The sequence below is a fragment of the Diorhabda sublineata genome, chromosome 10, assembly GCF_026230105.1.
Source record: "Diorhabda sublineata isolate icDioSubl1.1 chromosome 10, icDioSubl1.1, whole genome shotgun sequence".
Taxonomy (NCBI): Eukaryota; Metazoa; Arthropoda; class Insecta; order Coleoptera; family Chrysomelidae; genus Diorhabda; species Diorhabda sublineata.
In genome coordinates this window covers 24,618,189-24,640,563 of record NC_079483.1, presented here as the reverse complement: position 1 = coordinate 24,640,563, position 22,375 = coordinate 24,618,189, and the positions used below count along the sequence as shown (strand labels likewise).

General features: G+C 31.7%; 1 protein-coding gene across 1 annotated transcript; it reads left to right on the top strand.

The window, feature by feature from the left end:
- The first annotated feature begins 5,230 nt into the window (after positions 1-5,230).
- Positions 5,231-22,051, top strand: LOC130449622 (uncharacterized). The gene is made up of 2 exons (XM_056787565.1): positions 5,231-5,359; positions 21,731-22,051. Exons 1-2 carry the CDS (start codon positions 5,297-5,299, stop codon positions 22,034-22,036), a joined length of 369 nt encoding a protein of 122 aa, XP_056643543.1. The 5' UTR covers positions 5,231-5,296; the 3' UTR covers positions 22,037-22,051.
- Positions 22,052-22,375: the final 324 nt, after the last annotated feature.

The following is a 22,375-nucleotide window of genomic DNA, read 5'->3' as shown; positions in this document are numbered from 1 at the left end:
GGAGAATTGGATGGTCTAATAATATTATCACTTAACAATTTTCGTATTTGATTTTGAATTTCCGTTGTTCGGTGAATCTCGGGGGGCCTCTATGATTTTGTATAAATATGTATTTCATTAGAAGTTTCGGAATTCATATGTTCAGTTCTAACTTTCGAAACATCAAATTTAACATTTTCACAATAAATTTTATTAAAATTTGGGTTGAGGGTTTGTTCATATTCATCGAATGTCTCAACACTAATAGAAGGGCTTAAATCTACTCGAAAGTTGGATTCTGAAGGATTTAAAATTGTACATGAAGCTATATTATTTTCAACTTTTGTTAAACATTCCGGGATTTCTAATTTCCCAATTCGAGTATATGGTATAATTAAATTACCATTTATTACATTTTCAATATTCAATTTAATTACTTGTTCATAACGTGGAGGCACTACTATACAATTCGTGGATCTAGTTTTAATGTCAAAGTAATTCAATTTAATTTGACTATAAGGAGTCATAAGCAAATTATTATTTAAATCAATAATAGCATTAAGTATTTTTAAATTATCTAATCCTAACAAACAAAAAAAATGATCGTGAAATTTGAAAACGCAATATTCTAAATTAAGCGGTTGCCTATAATTAAACATTTTAGGGATTGGAATGAGTGTGCAGAAATTTTGTTGACTGCTACCAAAGGCAGATTATACATGGAATGTTTTTTTGACATTGACATGACATTTTTTGAAATATTTTTCAGCTACTGCTGGTGTCACAAAGGATCTTGTGCTACCAGTATCAATTAAAACTTTAAGATTTTGTTCAGGAAAAATTATATAGGGTAACACACTTTCTGAATTATTTAAGTTTAACAAATCGATAATGTTTGGCTTGGTTCCGTGGCTGGCGTCTCTAAAAAAATATCGGATTCATCATTAGTGCAATCGGAATCGTCTATATTATGGAGTTCTTCCAAGATAAAATTTCTAGGTTGATTCGGATTGTGTTGGAACCTATTTTGATAATTTTGATGTTGGAGTCTAAATGTATTTCTTGTAGACATACTCATTGGAGTTGGATTAGGAAATATTTGGTTCTGATTGGGTTTAAAGACGTTTTGACCATTATTAGAAAAGTTTGTATTATTTCTATTAGCAGGGATATAAGAAGTTGATGGATGATTTTGCGGGTTTGATGTGGAATTTCGATTAGTATAATGATAATTCTGCATAGGATTTTGCCTAGGAGGTGGCTGCCTATATGCCACATTATTTTGGAAATTGGTTTTATTTTTATGTGAATTATTTTGCGTATTCAAAGAGGAAAAAACATTTTTCGGATATTATTCTGGGTCATATAAACTTGAAAGTCATTTGTAAGAACATTTAAAGCAATATTCAAATTTTCTGGATTTTTCGTACGCATTAATGTGCGTAAAAGTTCTTTTAAATCGCGTAGCAATACTCCGAGTGGCAAATTTTTAAAGTAATTACCCAAAATCAAATGTTTATTAACATTAGAATGTGTCATGAGATAAGAAATTTGAAGATTTAATAAATGTTGGATTCTATTATAAAATTCGAAAGACCTTGCTTCATTTCTGAAAGTTCTATATTTAAAGTGTAAATATCTCTTGCGTCAGCGTAAGTATTAAGAAGTGCGTCTTTTATATTTTCCCAAGTTCTAATTGTACAAGAAGAAATGTTTATGGCCGCTTCACCTTTTATTTTTGCTAAGATGCTGGACATCAAATATTCGTTTTGTAAATCCCCTACATCTCCAGTATTATAAAACTTACTTACTAATTTCTCTGAAATTTCAATAAACCTAGGAAGTAATGCATTGTTTCCATCAAATTCGGGTATCATATCAAAACACTCTTTTTTTAAAATAGGCAATTGTGGAGTAGTCATTTTATTAAAATTATTCGTGAAAAAATGTTTTGGTGATGTAAAGTTAAATTTTATTTTAGTGTTAACAGAGTTTGAACCACAGTGGAAGAGGCAAGCTTCATATCCTAGTTCGGTGCTCCCCCTTGTAAGCGACTCGTTCTTATTTTCCCTGTGACTGGATTTTCTTGTTTGCGGAAGTCCCGGGACGCTTACATAATCTGTGTGCATGCCCTGACTTACCACAATTTAGATGTTTGCTCTCTCTCGGCTTCTTGTTAACCATACCTTTCAACAAGTTGACGATTTGGTCCAATTTATCCTCGCCACCTTCTTCTTGTATGGTTGTATTCCCGTTATATTCTGAAGTTATAGTGGATGCATCGTATTCAAGAGCAGTAGTCAGGACATCTAGTAACGTTTTCGGAAGGATTTACCGAAACATCCCCTACATCTCGTGGTCACGCAGGCCATTAATAAATGCCTAGGTGCCCAAACATTCCATCATGTTCTATAGTGCTGATAGATGAGCAAATAGAACAAGTCGGGCAATGTCTACTCCGCACTCTTGAAAAGTTTCGTCACGTTTCTGCCTTCGGTTCTGCAACTGCGATTGATTTAGGTTTTCTAGATTATCGTTACGATATTGCATGTCCAACCTTTCTTTCAACTGTTAAAAGTGGTCAGTTTCTTCTAGAGGTATCGTCTGGAGTACGTCTAAGGCGTCGCCCCGCATTGCAATGGTCAAGTTCAATGCGTTTTCTTTATTGGACAAATTATTCACTCTAGCAAGTCCAAGACGTTTTACCGTCAAACGTTGGGTTCTTGACTCGTGTAGAACTGACGATCTTCTCTGTTTTGAGTGATGCTTATATATTGCATAGTGTTTTGTATGTTCGATCTTCTTCTCTTCTGTTGGAGTACCTTTTGTTCTTAAATATGCTTTCTTTGTCTCTAGCTCCCCTATTTTCTCGTCAATCGTTTTTACTTTATCCTCTAAATCTTCTCATTCACCGTTGTCATCCTGTTCTTGATATCTGATTTTAGAGATGATATTTTGTTTTCTACATCAGTAGCAATGTCCGTTTTCATTGTTAAAATTTAAGCAGGAATGTCGCTTTTAACGGACAAAATCTTGTCATCCATATTGGCCGAAATATCATTTTTCATAGTCGAAATATCGACCTTCATAGAGAAAATCGTGTCATCAATATTTGCCGAAATATCATTTTTTGGAGTTGAAATATCATCTTTTATATTCACAGAAATATCGTTTTTGAAATCTTCTCGTCCATTTTATTAGAAAGTGACGAGATCAACTTCACTTACCAGTGCCAGCTTGAATCTTTCTACTAATTCTCTCTTCTTGTCGTACGTTTCAAACTCACTATTCTCCAGTTTGACTTTCAGTTCCGACAATTTCAAGTCCCAAGTCTCTTCGCCATGTTTATGTGTCATTCACAATATCTCCATTCTGTGACGAATGTGACGTTTTTCATATTTATTTACAATCTTTTTTTCGTGGAGTGAATTTACAAACATTGTTTCTTACGTTTTTGATTTATTTACACCTCATACAATACAATCACTACACTTATGTTAATTTACTTATAGATATCACTTAAATATATTCTGCGATTACTCTCACTAATTCGTTCTTTTCGTAGAAATTATTTGGAAGAAATACTATAAAAAAAGATCTAAAAGGAAACATTAAAAAGGCGCTTCTGCTATTTATAAAAAAATGTGAAAGACTCCACTCGAAATTTGCCGCCGGAGTTTACCGAATTTTTAAAATTCCATTGTAGGCCTGGAAAAGGCTGGCCTAGGGAACCATTTTGCGAACTTGTTCGTAACAAGTATTTTTTCCTGATAATTATTTTCTTTCGTTACACTTCTTGTGTTTTGATAACCTAAGCATCTAAATTCAGGATCTGGTAATTGGATAGATCTATTAGCCAGTTTTGTTATCACTGATCTTTTTTGTTTCATAGTTCATCTATCTTGATGACCAAGTTGGTTTCTTTTTATTCGTATGTTAACTTTATATAATGTGACATCAAGAAAATTGATTTCATTATTTTGTTCCATTTCGATTTTGAATATCTTGAAGTTTTTGAAAAATTCAATTCTTGTCACAAAAAATATCAGTGCTATTAAGTTTTGGTGATAGATAAATACAACTATTAAATCCCGAATTTAGATACTTAGTTATTCAAAAAACAAAAACTGAATTGAAAGAAAATAATTATCTGGAAAAATGATAAACAACATATTCAAGTAGAAGATAAACAAATTATCAATATAATAATAATAAATTAAGAAACATAACAAAAAAAAAAAACAAAACGTAAAACATTTCTCGTTACAAGGACAAGGACTAGCTAATTATTTTAATAAATTTGATATTAGTATGTCATAAAGGACATAATACACTATCCAAATATTTCACTAAACTGAAATCTGTTAAACGAAAAAACGAAAGAAATAATATTATATATCAAGTAACTTGTACTAATTGTGATGCTGTCTACAGAGAGCAAATATCTCAGTATTTAGGATATAGACTAAGAGATCGTCAATACGATAAAAAATAGAACTGCATTAAACAACCATGAAATACCAAAAAAATTGTATAAATTATGATAAAACTACAAATAATTCAATTGATTACTGCTACATATTTTTTAATGAAAAAAATAGGAATTGATAAATTTCTTATTTGATTTTGGTGTTCTATTGATTCTTATTGATTCTATTGATCAATATAAATAAACAAATTGTCAGTGTCAATATCATATTTTGATAAATACTGAAAGTAGTCGAAACGTCAAAATTTTTATCTATCTTCGAAACATCGAAATCCAATTTTATAATAGAAGAGACCTAAGGTCAAGACGATATAAAAACATAAACACAAAAGAAATTTGAAGATATACCTATATACCTCGTGCCTTTCATTTTCGCGACTCGTGCGCAAAAGTATCATTTCACGTACTTTCCCATAAACATCTATCAGAAATTTTTTTTTGCCTTAAAAATTATAAAGTGTCTGGTACAGACGCAGTCTTCTGCAAACGCTAATTTTTCCAACACCCACATGTTTACCAATAAGAAAATCCTATGCTGGTTGGGATTAGACCGGTGCCCCACATTTTATATTTTGTTATATTCATCAAAATTTATAATCAAAATCTGACATATCAAATCTCTAACAAGCAAAAGTCGTGCATGTTGGTTTCGTTTGTATCAAAAACTCATTAAAATACATAATTTATTTTGACTCCATTCATTTTTATGCAGGTGGAGGATGGCATCTGTTTGGAGTTCAGTGTTTGACAGCACTTTGCCTTCTAAGTTGGGGAGTCCTATCTACATTCATTTTATTAGGAATTATCAACCATTTTGTAACTATAAGAATGGATGTACACACTGAGCTTATGGGTGCCGATATAATTGAGCATTCAATCAAACATGGAAATGTAAATATATTTTATATTCATTATTGATCTTCTAATCACTAAAGATATTTTAATTAGAAGTATATTAGCAAATATTGATTTCATATCTTTTTTCGTTATAGCTCAAATATCTAAGTAACCATATTCATAAACATAATGAATCTCTATATAAAAAACAACATATAACCAAGACGTTTTTGAACGAAAATCAAAATTTGCTAGTGATACCATCTGACAAAGGTAATGTCACAAGTAATAATGGAGAAACAGCAATATTTATATTTATCTAGAGAACTTATTAACAATAATATATCATATAAAGAACTTACTAATGATCCAACGCTTGAAACATCTAATAATGGTGATAAATGAATAAAAAAATTTTTAATGACAAATAAATTGAGAAACAAACTAAAGAAACATGAACAGAAAATAACGGTATTTCTGCTATTTGGTCACAAAAAATTAGTAAACTCACATGTTCATCTAGGCCAATAAAAACTCGAAATGAGCCTGTTACTGTTTGGTTAACTAAAAAATTTTGACAAAAATTATAACTAACAATTATTACTATATCGAAGACTCCCTCAAAGTTATTTAATATTTTAAAGATACAGTATTCCCACAGTTCATTGCCCAATGGCTTTACAATAGAATTGGTGTAATAAATAAAGGAAATATTGAATTGATGACATTCATTTTTAATAATACATATTTCTCTCATAATAATAAAAATTACAAACAAATCCTCGAAACTCTAATGGGCTCTCAATTTCCCATATACTAGCATATTAAGTAAACCAGACAGACATTGATTCGGTTGCGTATTTATACTATTTTCGACTGAACCTTCTGGAATTGTTTTTTCATTGAGAAACAAGTAACATATAAATATAATAATATGAAGAGAAAGAAGAAATTGTTGCCTCGGAACTGACCTGTCTGTGATTACGGCTTCTGGATATCCCCATTTCGTTTATATGTCCGACAGGACTCAACTTGGTACTGACATAGCAGATGCTTCTTTTGCTTTTGCCCCCCCCCCCTCTTATAAAAGACTGCTTCCATTTTGGGTTGTTGAGGTGTTGAGGCTGAGACTTTGCATTGGATCAGATCTGGACAGGTGGAGGAGGGAGCCGTAATACTGCTCCTATGTTTTGTAAAGAGGCCTCTGTCTCTGCGATCTAGATGAATCTCATCTCAGCAGAAGATGTTTTCTTGGCGTAGTTCTGGACGAGCTCCCTGAGCCAGCCTGATGTTTCTAAGAAGCCCTGCAGCTGCTTCTTAGTTGCAAATCTAGGGAGGTTTCGTACGTTCAATACGTGTTTTTCAAATAATAGGTTTGTTTCTGCTGTTATTGTGTGACCTAGGTATTCTATCTAATTCTTATCTATTTGATTTCAAATGAAGAAAATATACAGGCGGTGGCCAGTCACTAGATTTAAGACAGTAGAGAATAGAATGTTCACCAATACCGATACTCAAAGAATTTATTTCCGCGCCACAATATTGTCATCATGTATGACTAGAATCTTGCAGAGGCATACCTAATCTATACCTATATCACCTTGTACCAGAACTATGGTAATTGTCTAAAAGCCTAAGCAACTAGATAAACAAATTTTATCATAAAAGATAAGAAGTTAATCACTGTTTACTAAATATTATATGTGAATTGACTGGAAAAGTAGCGGTATACAATATAAGTTAGAGTAAACAGGAACACTGGCATATGCTATCTAAAAAGACCACACGCTATAACCACCCCAAACAGGATATCTTGAGATCACAACTGGTTATCTTCAGCTAATGCTTCTGTCTAATTTCAAACAACCAAGACACTTTATGGAAAAAAAGTAGAATATACTAAAATTTATCCTAAAATCCAATTATACATACATTTTACAAAAAAAAAGAACTAAGTATGACCTCAAGTCCGAGTGATACGATGACTTTACAAAAAACCAAATATGACTCTAAGACCGAGTGGTTTATATACTTCACATAACAAAATCTAAATATGACCTTAAAATATAACACTTAAATAAGTTAATAACTTAAACTTGTGTATGAAGCAAAATATATAGTAAATAATAAAGCTGCATACACCTTTTCATGAAGAATGACATGAAATTGATGATGAAAATCAATTATCTTCAAAACTTATCTGCATTGGGACAGCATAGCAACCATCGCTCCTTAGCCAGTTGATCACTCAGTCCTGAGTGTGTTCTATTTCTTCATCATGGATCCAAATATCTTATTAAAATTACTTTCAAATAGTTGCTAAACATTGAGGCGATTCAAAATAAAGTATGGGGAGCGTACAAAAACAGTCTGACAAGTCTCTCAGTGGTGTTTAATCCGTTATAAAGGTGAAGATATCTGTCCCAAATTCAATATACATATATAACAGCCCCATCGCCAAAACCAATTACCAGAAAACTGGTAGGGAGCATTTCATAATCCCCAATGGGTGGGGCTCCACTATTCTCGATGTATCACGACACAAAACTTGAATACCACTGGTAGGTCACCATACAGGTCTATACAATTATTCCAGAGTGACTGCAAAAAAGGCAAGAAATATTAAAAATCACGGAAAACAACCACATGGTTAGTGCGTGCACATTAATAGTTACTACATAAGCTACCATTTGAAAAAATACATTTCCGGAGAAATTTCTAAAATTCTTGAATACCTCTATCAGCCAAGACCAACGGCGTTTTGCAATCGAAACGTGCAAAACAAGGGTAGTTAGAACGGTACTCAACTGCCAACGACGTAGGTGTAAATAGGGCTGCCAGTCTTCAGGTTTCGAAATGAAAATAAAATATTAATAAACTCTTCAAATTATGGAAACAGATGTCGTCAATTCACCAATAGTTGATTTCTAAAAAACATTGCTGAATACCTCGTCAGGGAATAAAAATAGAAAACACGAAACAATTCAATCTATCTAATCTAAGAAGGGGACACATAGTGGCAATATTGTAGCGAAAGCAAGACAATAAGGAATAGGACTAATTTGACATTCTTATTATAAACACACATTATTGAGAATCAGATTTCATCATTTTCAGGAACTATTAGAGACTGTGTGGGGAAGAAAACATAAAGTATATTGATGAAATATGAGAATCTGATTATTAATACATGATATTATACGAGGATATATTGAAAAATTCTTAGCTTACTATAGAACCAAACAAAATTTCAATGTCAAAAAATTTTATTACTGAACATATATTTTCTCTTAATTGGATACATTTATTACAGCGAACCTGCAACATCTCTAGGCGTTTCAAAAAAATTTTTTCTTCTTGCTCTACAAACCAGACCTCCACAGCTTCTATTACCTCCTCGTTGGAAGGAAATTTACGATTTTTCAAACTTTTTTTCAGATGAGGAAAGAGATGATAGTCAGATGGAGCTAAATCTGGTAAATAAAAGGGGTGTTCTAGTAATTAAAACCCAAAATCACGAATTTTTTGCATGGCAACATGAGATTTGTGTGCAGTGGCGTTGTCCTACAAAAAGGAAACACCTTTGGATAGCTTTCCGCATTTTTGTTCTTCAATTTTTTCCCGTAGAGTGGTCAGTAATGTCGAATAGTAATCTCCAGTTATTGTTCAACCCTTAACCAAAAAATCAATCATGATTACTCAATCCCAAAAAACTGAAGCAAGAACTTTTCCAGCAGGTCTTGGCGAACCAGAGTGTCGCCACTCCATCGATTGTTATTTCGTTTCTGATCCATAGTAACAATTCGATTTAAGATGTCTCTGTTTTTGGTCAAGATTCAAACATTCGGGCATCCATTTTGCATCAATTTTTCTCATGTCCAAATTGACGTGAACTATATGATGAACGCGTTCGTATAAAATATTCAGTGCTTCAGATATCCGTTTTAGACCAATTCGACGGTGTGATAGAATCTAAAAAAAACTAAAATGATTGGGAAACTATAGGAGTGAATGCTGGTAAAAGAGGTCAGTGGACTAGTTTTCACCCTTTGAAAATAATTTCCCATATTTAAGCTAAATAATGCAGAAGTAGGTGGACAGTTTTGTGAAATAAGTTCAGAACCTTCGGCTCCTTCGAAACATGGCTTCCGGATTATATACTCGAGGCGAATGAACTCTCCATGACCTTTTTAACACCTTTCGCAGTAAAGCGAAGGTATTGTAATAAATAGAGTCTGTTTGCGCACTCTCTAATTATTTTTATTTTCAGAACTAAATGTCGCATTAGCATCACAATTCGATTCGCAGTAATAAGAAAATATCTGGGACACAAAAATCTTGCTGACACAGAACTGCAGCCAGGAAATAGAAGAGGGTGAGTTGGAAAGTGTTGAAAACACAAATTTCGGATCAATTAAAACATATGAGGAGAGACCGAAGACAACTTTTGTCAGTATACTTGAAAAACATCTCTTACTTCAAGAAAATAGAAGGGAAGCTCAAGATCATACTGAAATGGCTAATTGTATTGAAAATGCTTTTTCAATATCATCAAATGTGGGAAAGAAGAAGAACACTGTTAAAGAGCTCAAGAGCACTCAAGAACAAAATTTATAATTGAACAAGTATTTTTGGAGCACATGTTATCTCATTAAGAATACGTTTTATCACCAATTGAACATAAATAAACTTTAAGATATTGTTATATAGGTTTTAATCATGTTTTGTGTCATTTTTTTGGAATATACACATACTAGTAGATGCTCTGAACAGATTCTGGGACGGAAGTACCGTATTATGAATCTTATCGGCTGCTTAACCGCGGCATCGAAATACGGGGTGTGTTAAAAAGATGTGACCTGTGTCGACGAACGTGTAAGGCGATAACGGCAAAATTGGAATACGGAGTGTTAAAAAGAGGTGACGAGACGTGTTTTGCAAAGTGATAACGAACAACGTACATGTTTTGTAAGTCGACCAAATTTAAATACAGGCTATTGTGTGGGTAGACGAAATTGAAATACGGGGTTAAAAAAAGCGAGGTGATAACTCCCGACGTGACGTAGAGTTTTGTTGATAATGAAAGGGCGTTTTGTTGATAAGCGAACAAGTGACATAAGGGTATTGGCATACCCGGCAGCGAATACAGATGAGTCGAGAAATTGTATAACCGAAAAAGTTGAAAAATGCAACTAATGAGCCTTGATATAATGATAATCTTAATAAACAAAATAACCAAAGTGATATTTGATGTCATTTGGTCGCTAAGAAATTCCAATGAATCATTCTTGACTCACTATTAATTAATGGGCATCAAAGTATCGTCTATACGGGATGTGGGTATTTTTTAATAATAGAAAGGCATTTTGTTGATAATGGTGGAAGATATGTCAATAGCCAGATAAGGCATACCCGACAGCGGCTATCTGGTTAGTCATTAAATTTAGTAGAATGTATAAGATACTTCAGTTCAATTATATCTGCAGTAGATTATAGAAGTAGACTTGAGGAATTTATTGTTAAAATCAGCACATTGAATTGAGACATTATTTTTCATTCTGACAAACGTACGGTTATGAAACGATTCCAAAATATATATCTTGTTCATTCATCGAACAACGATAAAACGCCGCAAGTATACTACAAAATAAATTGGGCACCTGAAGAATTGAAGCAGCAGCAGCATTTTAAGTTACCTCAAACAACAACAACAACAACATATCCACTGAAGAGGATTAAGTCAACAACTCTTCAACATGATCAATTCAAGTAGCAGCAGCATCAACACTTTTACGTTGACGTATTTTTCCATTTTTCCACGTATTCCATCCAACAATGGCCAAATGATGTGAATCTTCTTTATAATAACAAAAAATGGCACGTACAGCAATAACAATTCCGGGATCTCAAACAGTTTCCCTCCCTTTATCGTGCACTTTCATTGAAGTTACAAAAGCACCAAAATTGTTGACTAGTTTTACATCTCCAGTACCATGAACATTTAGACATCCTTTAATGTATAGTAAGGCTTCGTTCATTGCAAAGAATGAGTCAACTTGGTTGATGCTGTACTCTACAATGTTACTGCAGTTGAATGATTTGATAAATGGAGCATAAGTTCAAGATTCTGCCTTTCGAATGAACTTATCAAATCTAAGCTTCCGATAAATATCAAACATTGGATGCATGTCGTTTGGACGTAGTCATTTAATCATTCTTCTTCTTTAATGAATAACCCAAAGCTGTAGAAAGAATTTGTTTGCGAATATAAGATACTTTCATTGGGACACCTTCTGTACTAATTGAGAAATCGATTGCTTCTTGTTATCTATTATTAGGCTCATCGGCTTCCAGCTCAAATTTCCGGGATTAAAGTGCTACGCTCCCCTCAAAAGTTGATTCGAATTTCGTTTTGATCTAAAGCCAGTACTGTGATATCAGTTATTTCACGCTGAGGTATGACAGGTAGATACAACAGTTCTGAGGCGTTTCGTCAATGACGTATCCAGGATCAGGATATTTTTGTTTGGTTTCAGTGAAAGTATAGTTTCCGGTCTAGTCGAATTGGCTGCACCCAATTTGTTTTGAATAAATACCTTGATATCTGCACATTGATATCCACATTCGTTATGCTACAATAGGAATGAAAAGACCAAGATGCAATTTCATAATCTGTCTTCGGGTCTAGTACAATTAGAGTGGAAGGTTGAAAAGTAAATATATGGTTAATACTGTTCACTTGCACGTGACATGACGACTGATACAACTTAATGTTTAGATAATAGACAATTCACTCGAGTGCTCGTTTACGAAGAAAACATGATGCTTGAGAACTTGGAGGACAATGACAGTGTGTAATAAAGTCTTATAATCAATAATTCGGAAGGTCACACATATGCTCGATAAAAAAGTGCTGGAGCTTTCAGCCGTAAAAAGCTGGCAACACATCTCTTGAGAACGAGATAATTGCTATTATAAACGAGTTGAAAGGGGCAGATATAATACATGGATATATTGAAATTTATTCATTCTAAACATGTCTGTCGATAAATTCGGACATCAACTTTCAGTTGACTACCTAAATATCATTGTCACCATACCTTATATGGTGACATTATATTGAAAGTTTGAAATTTTGTAATGTGAATGATCCGACAAACGATAGTGATGCGGTTACGAAAAAATATATTGATAAGCAATTGAACGAGCTCCATAAAGTACCTCAATTACAATTTGAGCAACAACATAATGATATACAGGATTTAGCGATAGGATTTAAAGATATTAGGAATAAACTACATAAAACAAAAATTCCCATATCACAAGCATATACACAAGCATTGCAAAATAAAATAAATGACATTTCGAAAAATATGCCAACTAAAAAATATGTAGAGGATGTAGTTGCTGTTACCAAGATACTATAAGAAAGGAATTTGAAACCCGCAGTCAAAAATTATACGATTGTTTATCTCGGGATTTAAAAAGAATACACGACGAACCAAGATTTCAGGCATTGACACATGAACAAGCAACAAATCAAAGATAAAGTCAACATGCATGAAGTATTCATAAAGGAATTAAAAACAAAATACAAAGACAGTAATTATATGGTTCAAATATTGGAAAGGGAGTTCAAGCAGTTTCGAATGACAATAATACCCAAAATATCTGACCTTTCTTCAGAGATAACAAATGTCAGGATACTATTAAAAAGACAAATTTAGTGTGAAATCTTAACACGTAAGCAAAGTTAGCTCTAAATATGTCGTCCAAAGAGCAAATTCAGCTTGAAAACGAGCTTCACAAACCGATGCGAAGGAAATTTCCGGTTATTAGAAGTCTTGATAATATATGACAAATTTGGCTGAAATGGGTTACGCTCCTCAAAATAAAAATTACAAAATGATTTTAATTGTCATCGAGTGTTTTTCAAAGTTTCTGTAGACACGTCCACTTAAAACCCAAACGGGTGAAGAAGTCGAGCATTCTCTCTCAAACTCGACGATCCCCGAAGAACTTACAATCAGATCAAGGAAAGGAATTTTACAACAGCAAGTTTCAGACTTTGATGAAAAAATACAATATTAATCATTACAATACATCTAGCACAGAAAGGCAGATATTGGTGAACGTACGATTAGAACGTTGAAATCAAATCTGTACAAACATTTCAGTTTACGTTGCCCTTACAAATGGATTGACGTTATACCTAAAATAAGAAAGAATACAACAATACGAACATTTGACAACAAAGTAAAAACCATCTCAAGTGAATGAATCCAACGAAAAGACTATTTTAGATCGAATCTATAGTCATGTGAAAATCGCTGGTCCACGATAATTTAAAGTTAGAATATTGTACGCATAAGTAAATCAAAGCATACTTTTGAGAGAGATTTTACACCCAATTGGACTACGGATTCAAAATCGTCAACGGAATAGAAAAGGTACTTAGAAAAAGAGGCGCCAAAAAGTACGTTAAATGGCTCAGTTCGGATAGCAAACATAATAGTTGGATAGAAAACACTGATATTTTGTGGGAACTAGTTTTTGATACGTTGTGTATAAATACAGTTTTGAAGAAAGACGTGTAGACTATAAATTGAGATGAACTCCACTCTGGATTATCAATCCTTACTGAAAAGTCAATATGAGTGATAGTGGTTATTGCAGTGACGCAAGTGAAATGAACTATAGCAGCAAATTGAATAGAATTTTGGAAAAGTATGAAATGACTGCCGAAATCGAAACACGGTACTTATTGTATTCTGAATATTACACTGATACGTGTCGAATTGGGTGCGGTCTAAGTCCAGCTAGAACATTTAGTATCGCAGTTACTCTATCATATGCTGGTAATAAACAAATCTCCTTCAGTAATTATGAATCGGCCATCTTAAATGATATTTTGAATGATCTTTTCTTCTTGCGAAAGCTCAACCTACATAGAAACCGAGTACAAAATAAACCTCAAATATATATATTTCCTTTCGGGCACCAATTTCAACTTTCCATAATTTACAATTAATCCTGACCTCTTCAGCAAGACAATAGTTTCTCAAATTCAGAATAATGCTGAGCATCAGATTTAGAAACTAGAACAAATGAAGAAAGAAACAGTTCTGGAACTTCCTCAGCTTTCACAATTGATCCATTTGAAAGTAGTATATCAATTTCTGATTGAATGTATATTCCTGCTCCGACAATTTCTGGACAGTGAAGAATTAATTTGAATAGGGGTTGATTCAAAAGGTATTTTATAACCTTTCACAGTCTGGATGATAAACCTCAGTGATCGATTCCCAAACCTTAGGAGGCTAGCGGTTCTGAGATCGCTGATTTTGTTGCCGATATTGTCGATTCTTTCAGATTTAACGTTGTCATTTAGAATCGGTGTTTTGAACAAAAGGTTAGGGAATCCTTCATCTCTATTTTTTGACCCTCTGACAAAAATTTTTTCCAATGCATAACAAAACTAGAGTGCAAAATCAGCTCAGGCTCTTTTTGTGCAGAATGTTCCCCAAAGATACGATACAACTAAAATATTAAGGTTATCACCAAAAACCAGTTTAGACATTTTTTATACCAAGTTACATGATTATTTAGCCCCTAGGTAGTGTTGGACATATATGTCCCGGTGGGGCTGAAGGGGTTAAGTGTATCCCTGGATGAGGTCGCATGATGTTTTCATGTAGTGGAAATGCGGAATTTGCTACAAAGATATTGGGTGAAATCATTTGTATATTTGGCAAATGGGACTTTTTACCAAATGTCAATTTGTTTTTCAACATTGCATTACCAAATCCTGTTTCCTAGAACACTATTAAATCATGTCACTAATGTCCTCTAAACGCTGCCATTGAGACGAGACTGAAACTCTTCTTTAAATTAAAATATTCTGAGCCACTAAGGACACTGAATGATATATATTGTTATGGTATGAATATATCCAAAATAAATTATTAAATAATAATAAGATATAAATAAAGCAATAAGTTCAGTTCTGTTATTCGGTTACTTAGAGCAGTTTATCACAATAAAATAAATAACATTCTTTATATTAAGTTTTGGCCAACACTATATTCTAAACTATTATTTAATTTTGACAAATCCTGTATAATCAAAGAATTTAATCCATAAATTGACAGATAAAAACAGGAGCACCAACTTCAAAAATTTATGTGACATACCAACATAAATTTTAAGGTTATAAATGATAAAATATAAAAATTTTGACAACTGCAATGATAAAATTATTAACATAGGAATGAAATAAATACAACAAAGAAATTATAGAATAATATTATTTCAATAAAGTCACAATAATTTAAAAATTTAGAAATGACAATTTAGTAACTAACTTTTAAAATAAATATCATTGGTTAAAAAAAAACAATTAAGAAAAGAATCAACAACGAGAGAAATTTTTGACAAGAAAGAAAAGAGTAAAATAATTTTAATTGAAATTTAAAAAAATTAAAATCTTGATAAAAAAGGCATAAAATATTCAAAGGATTGATAATTAATAATTGTATAAGTGTAGTAATAAGAAATTAGTGAAAAAAAATTAAATAAAGTGAAATAAGTGAAAATACTCACAAAGGGACAATTTCCAAGATAAAGAAGTTGTGAAAAGGAAAAGAACAGGAGTGGAACTACAGCGGAGTATCCGTTTATTCTGGAAGGCCGTAACAATTTCCAATTTAAAAAAAAAAAATTAAAAATACAACATAACAAACACTTAAGGTACTGTTCTATTAAGTTTAAGTATTTCTTTTAGTATATAATATTTGTGTTCACATTTCCATATAATTTAGTTTTATGAGTGTAATTACGAGTATGAATGAATGAATGAATGTTTGTAAAATAAAATAATTGTAATAGCTAGTTAAGAAATTGTATATTTTGAATATTTTATTCATTATAAAGGACAGACCCGGTCTTAAGACTATTATCATCTGACCTTATAACCATAACAATTTATCGCAATAAAATTTTTTAATTTGAACTCACAATATAATACCCTGAGAATAAAAAAATAATAATAATAACATAATAAAATAACGAAATTCAAATAATTATTAATGGCGCCCAAATTAAAATCTGATTTTATTTAAAAAAAATTTATAAAAATAAACATTACACATTATCATACCATAACAATATATATATATATATATATATATATATATATATATATATATATATATATATATATATATATATATATATATATATATATTAGCGGTTTCTTATTGGTCTTATTGGGAACGTGACAATAATGAAACACCAAAGTGGACTAACCTAACTGAACTTTCGAATACTTGTGTATTCATCGTCAGAGATTGAAATTATGGTCAAATACAATAGAAATTTGTATAAAAATAATAAAATTTCTACTCACAATCATTGATTAAGATTGTCGGAAGTTTTGAATCGTATTATTTTTTGTGGAAATTTTAAATTCATAAGTTTCAAAATTCATTATCTAATTTGACGTTGATGGATATATTGATTAATTGATTAAATATTGATTCTGGTTACTTCAGGAATTTCTATCAATTTTTAATTAGTTAGATTATGAAGGACATTGAATTTTTATAGGTTAGATAAGTATGAGTTGTAGTAAATGATGTTCAATATTGATTGGTTAATTTATGGATAACATTAAATTTCAATGGGCTAGTTCGTTATGAATATAGCTGAATATTTATTGGTTGGAATATAAATGACAATAAATTTTATGTGTTAGGTCGTTACAGGTGCGAAAACAAATTCTTTAAAAATTCAACACCATTAACAACCAACTAATTTCCTTTAACCTATAAATTTCAACTTCACCTTCTACTATTTATACACAACAAGGCGCTATGTTTATCAAATTTACCTCGCTGTTAGTGGGATTACAAAGCAACTGCATTTTCGTATAAGGGGTTGACAAGTATTTTTTATTAATATCTATATTAACTTGTAAAGTTTTACATATATCCATTACTATTAAGCCGTCTAATATACTATGAGATTTGAACAAAAATTTTTGGTATGAAGGTTCTAGTAATTTAAATATTTTTGACAAAGGTATTAAAGTACTATATCTATGAGCATATTTTTGAAAGGCAGTTTATACAATAAATGGGTCGTCTTTAGAATACTTAGAAAATAATCTAAGTGCTACATTTGAGTCAACAAAGGATTTTGAAGACGCGGAATCTATTAAAAACTTTAATTTGTATTCAGGAAGATATTTGTTGGGTAATTCACTTTTATTCACTCTTGTAACAGGTATTATTTGTAGTTCTATGTGGTAAAACTGTTGTAAGGCTGGCCTTAAAAAATTATTTCGGGATTTTTGAAATCAATTAGATAATCTCCAAAATTATCTACTTGTGTATTATAGGGATCTGAATTAGAATTTTGAGGGTAAAATCTTTATTCCGCTTGTAATAATTCTTCGGATACAAAATTTCTTCGAGGTTGATTTTAGTTGGAATAATTTGCGAAATTTTTATCGTTCCAGGTTAGGTTGTTGTTGGTATTATGAGTAGAAACGGACAGTAGCGTTGGATTCGGTAAATTTTGTTTTGGTATTTGATTAAGTCTAAAAATATTGATATTTCTATTTCGTTTTAAAATTTGAGAGTTGGTTGGAAAATTTTGGTTTCTTGAAGACCGTGGTTAAATATTTACGGGGCTCATCGGAAAAGAGTTTGGGACTTGAAATGAATTATCATTTGAAAAACTATCATTATTTAGAGTTTGTACATTATGACCTTGATTGTGGAAGGTATTTCTGTTATTGAAATTATCTCTATTATTGAAATTGATCCTATTCTTAATTAGGTTTTGTTTATTTACATTTTTATTTTGAAAGTTTTGTACATACAACGCATAGTTGTTCGAAGTTACTCTCTGAGACCTGACAAGTTTTTCCGAACTAAATTTTTATGCCAGTCCTTCGTTAATAATTTATTATGCGTTTTTGCATGTAACTCAAATTTAATTTAAATTTGTAAATTTCTGTCATTAAAATGTTGAGGTCGCTCGTTATTTCCCTGTCTCATCATAACAAGATCACGATTTAAGCAGGCCTTATCTCTTATATCTACAAAATTTCTAGAAAGGGTGTCCTTAAGTGATGTCCAAGAAGTGACGTTTGGATTATTTAGGACCAGTTTAGCATTACCACGATATATAGAAATCAAGGAATTAATCAAATATAAATTCTGGAAATGATTTTGTTGTTCTCAATTATAAAAATAAGGAATAAGTGATTCGCATACGAAGAAGTACCTATTCAGTTCATTAGGGTTACCGTCAAAGTCTGGTACGCAGTTTACATACTTTGGTTTGAAATCTGCCATATTATTACAATTTTATTTGGATTTAATATTTCTCTTTTTCATTATTCTATTGAATCTAGCTCTGATCTAGAAAGATCGATTAAGTTATCAAATCAAACTCACTGAATAAGTCAATAGACATATGAAATTGATTCAAAATTTCTTATAAAAATATGAATTCCAATATTTCTCTATCCAAAATATATAAGGATGAACAGAACCTTTTCTTAGGTGTGCACTTCTTACAAGACTGAGCAATGTTTGTCTCAACTTTCGATGATAGACGTTGTGAATAGTCGTAGTGGTCCTCCATGGATAATATTCTCGATTTCTTGGTAACTAATCCACTGCGAACGCCTCCACTTACAATTATTGAAACGAAATTGTTGCAATTATGGAAATCCAACCTGATTGCGCCATTGAATAACTTAATTCACAACATTGAACTATTTATTTACATAAATTCTTGTAGAAAATTTGAAAATTCATAGGTTTCAAAATTCAATATTCAAATTGATGTTGATAGAAATATTGATTATTTGAAATATTGATTTTAGTTACTACAAGAATTTTTATTAATTTTAAATTGGTTAGATTTTGAATGACGTTGAATCTTTATAGGCTAGATAAGGATATGTTGTAGTGAATTATGTTAATGGTTGTAATGGGTGTAATGGTTAATTTATGGATAAAATCAAATTTTAATAGATTGTAGCTGAACTTTTATTGGTTAGAATATGAGTCTCAATAAATTTTATGGATTAGGTCGTTATAGGTAAAGTTGAAATTTATAGGTTAAATGAGGTAAGTTGTTTGTTAATGGTGTTAAATTTTCATAGAATTTGATTAAGTTTTTCGTGTGATGTATAATGGTGGATTCGTTCTTTGGATAAATCTAAATACTGTTGTTTCTCCATAATGACTGTGACATTACCTTGTTAAGTACATTGGTCAGTCGAAAAGGTCAGTGATCAGTCCGATAACTTTCGACTTTCGATTATATCCTGATACATGTGAATGAATATAAATTATGAATCTGCCAAAGTTATGACAACTGAAAAAAAGAACACGATTGATTAGACACATGCCCACTTTTACAAATTCGCGGAACTTTCGATTGAATTTCTACTTTAAGCTCTAAACGAAAGACAAAGAGCTATTTTCTTCTATTTTTTCAAATTTCATATATTTTGCTTAGAATAAATCTTATTATTTTAATGATGACAACGTTAGGTTTCGTAGGTACAATATTACGCATGCAAAACTCAAAGTTATAGAAGTTTTACATTATATTTGTTTTTCTAATGACGGCGAACCGAGAAGAACTCTACGTGCTTTTCCAGGATTCAATTTTAGTCACGAATCTAATTAATATCTGGATAGAATGGAGAAAGTTATAGATAAATTTGAACTTGATCTAATTGCTGTTTGTCAAATACTTGGACTAAATTATACAGACGACAAAAACGACTTCAAGTTGCTCCTTTTTAGTAAACTTCTCTCGCCCTATTGATAAAGAAAACCAAAAGGGTGATCTAGATAGCGAAATAGACGAAGAAGACGGTTCGAATGACGAAGAAGACGACTTAAATAGCGAAAACGACGAAGAAGACGGCTTAAATAGCGAGTATGAAGATTTCTATATAGAGCATGATATATTGTATAAATACGAGAATGGATTAAAATTACTTGTCGTTCCAAAGAACATGCAGACTGAAATAATAACGAAATCCCACTAGATACTACTAGACTACAAACTCTAGTAAGAAAACACTTATACTCATAATTGTAATTCACATAAATTTTACACTTTCCCAAAGGTCCACAAACCCACTTTATCCATGAGACCGATTGTAGCCTACATTGGGGCACCAACGGAACAAATTGAGCTATTTGTAATAGATATTTTAACTGAATCGTATAATTACTTAAAATCATGACTATTTTATAAAGGATTTATTTGATATCTTGATTCAATTTAATAACATAAAATTTTCAGACAATCACGTGTTGGCTAGCCTAGATGTCGTTTCACTTTTCAGTAATATCTATTTAGAAGCTTGCCTAAGATCTGTTGATAAAAATTGGCAAGAGATCAGTACCCATTGCAGTATAAATAACAATCAATTCTTACAATTAATAACATTTTTTTTAATAACACATATATTTAATAATAAACTTAATAAAAAAACCATTCGTACACCAATCGCTGCCTCGATGTCACCTATCCTGGCATCCAATGTTGTGGACTATGTATTGGACATGGTTATCCCTGTGCTTTACTTCACACCCTTTTTCATTAGGAAATATATTAATAACATTATCTTCTCTGTACCTAGTGATGGATTGGACAAAATCTTAGATACTTTCTACAGCTATGACCTACATATCCAATTCACAATATAAGTAGAATACACCAACCATTCCGTACCATTTCTTGACATGAGATTTATTCTTAGATTGGATAATTCTATTCGTAATAGATTGGTACAGGAAACTGTGTTCCTCAAGTAGATACCTGATTTACCACTCATACCATAAACATTCTATAAAAGTGAATTTGGTAAAACAAATGAAAAATGGAGTATTGAGGATTGTTAATCCCATTTTTCACAACAGAACCTGAAAATTCTTCTTAACGTCTTCCTAGAAACCTCATACCCCCGAATCCTTTTTTCGCATACTATCATTTAATACATCTTCATCCGTCCTCCAATATCAAAAATTGTAATATCACAACAAATAAGACGACTGAGCTGCCTCAATCTATTGCGGTCAGCAATTGAAGTGAGATATCAAGTTCATCAAACAATTGACTCTTTGTCCAGCTTGATTGATTTCAATGGATGTTTATTAAAAGAAACAATTAAATTTAAAACGCCGCAAGCAACTAATCAATTTCGTGAAGATGATTACACAGGTATCGGAAATATATTAGAATGAGTACATTTTAGTATTAAATTTTGCCACATTCCCACTACAAAAAGGGTCATAAACTAGCTGGCAAAGACTTTGTTAAAAATAAAACATTTGACTGGTACTGATGTACAATAATATAATAGTGACAATATATTATTTTCAGATAGGAGTTTCTCGAGCAATTTCAGCCTTTCGTTCAATTCTGGATACTTCGGAAATAGATCAATTAAAAACAGTTGGTACAAATCCAGAGCATCATAACCACGTGAATACTGTCAAAAATTTGATACAGAAGAAAAGATACCGGTTATCCAAAGTACTAACAGATATCACAGAAAATAGGAACATGGGAATCAACATTTCCAAGAAATTATTTTCCAAAAAGAAAATCGCAAATGTGGCTAGAAACCACTGTATTCCAAGAACCGTGCAACACAATCCATCTTCTCAACTTTCTTGGCACCAATAAAATTTTTATTGATATCACAAGATCTTAGAAAAAATGGTTCTAACAATTTTGATAGAAAACTACTAATATAATGAGAATTGTGAGTAGAGATTGGTTCTTGTTCAAATAAAAAATTCGAAACAACTTATTTTTATATTAGCTGTCTTTATCCTATATAGAGATACTACTGAATTTTTTGAAATATTTGGATATTTGAAATTTCGTTTAAAAGCATATAATATTGACATTTCGACTGCTATCAGTCTCTATTAAAGTCAAGATAATTTATCAACAAAATCAAATAAAAGAGGGACACGCTAATGTATGTCTCTGCTCAATATATGGAGCAGAACTGGTAAT

Coding starts and splice junctions, on each gene's coding strand:
- LOC130449622 (XM_056787565.1), top strand. CDS start 5,297: ATGGATGTACACACTGAGCTTATGGGTGCCGATATAATTGAGCATTCA. Junction 5,360..21,730: donor ATTCAATCAAACATGGAAAT/GTAAATATATTT, acceptor TATTATTTTCAG/ATAGGAGTTTCTCGAGCAAT.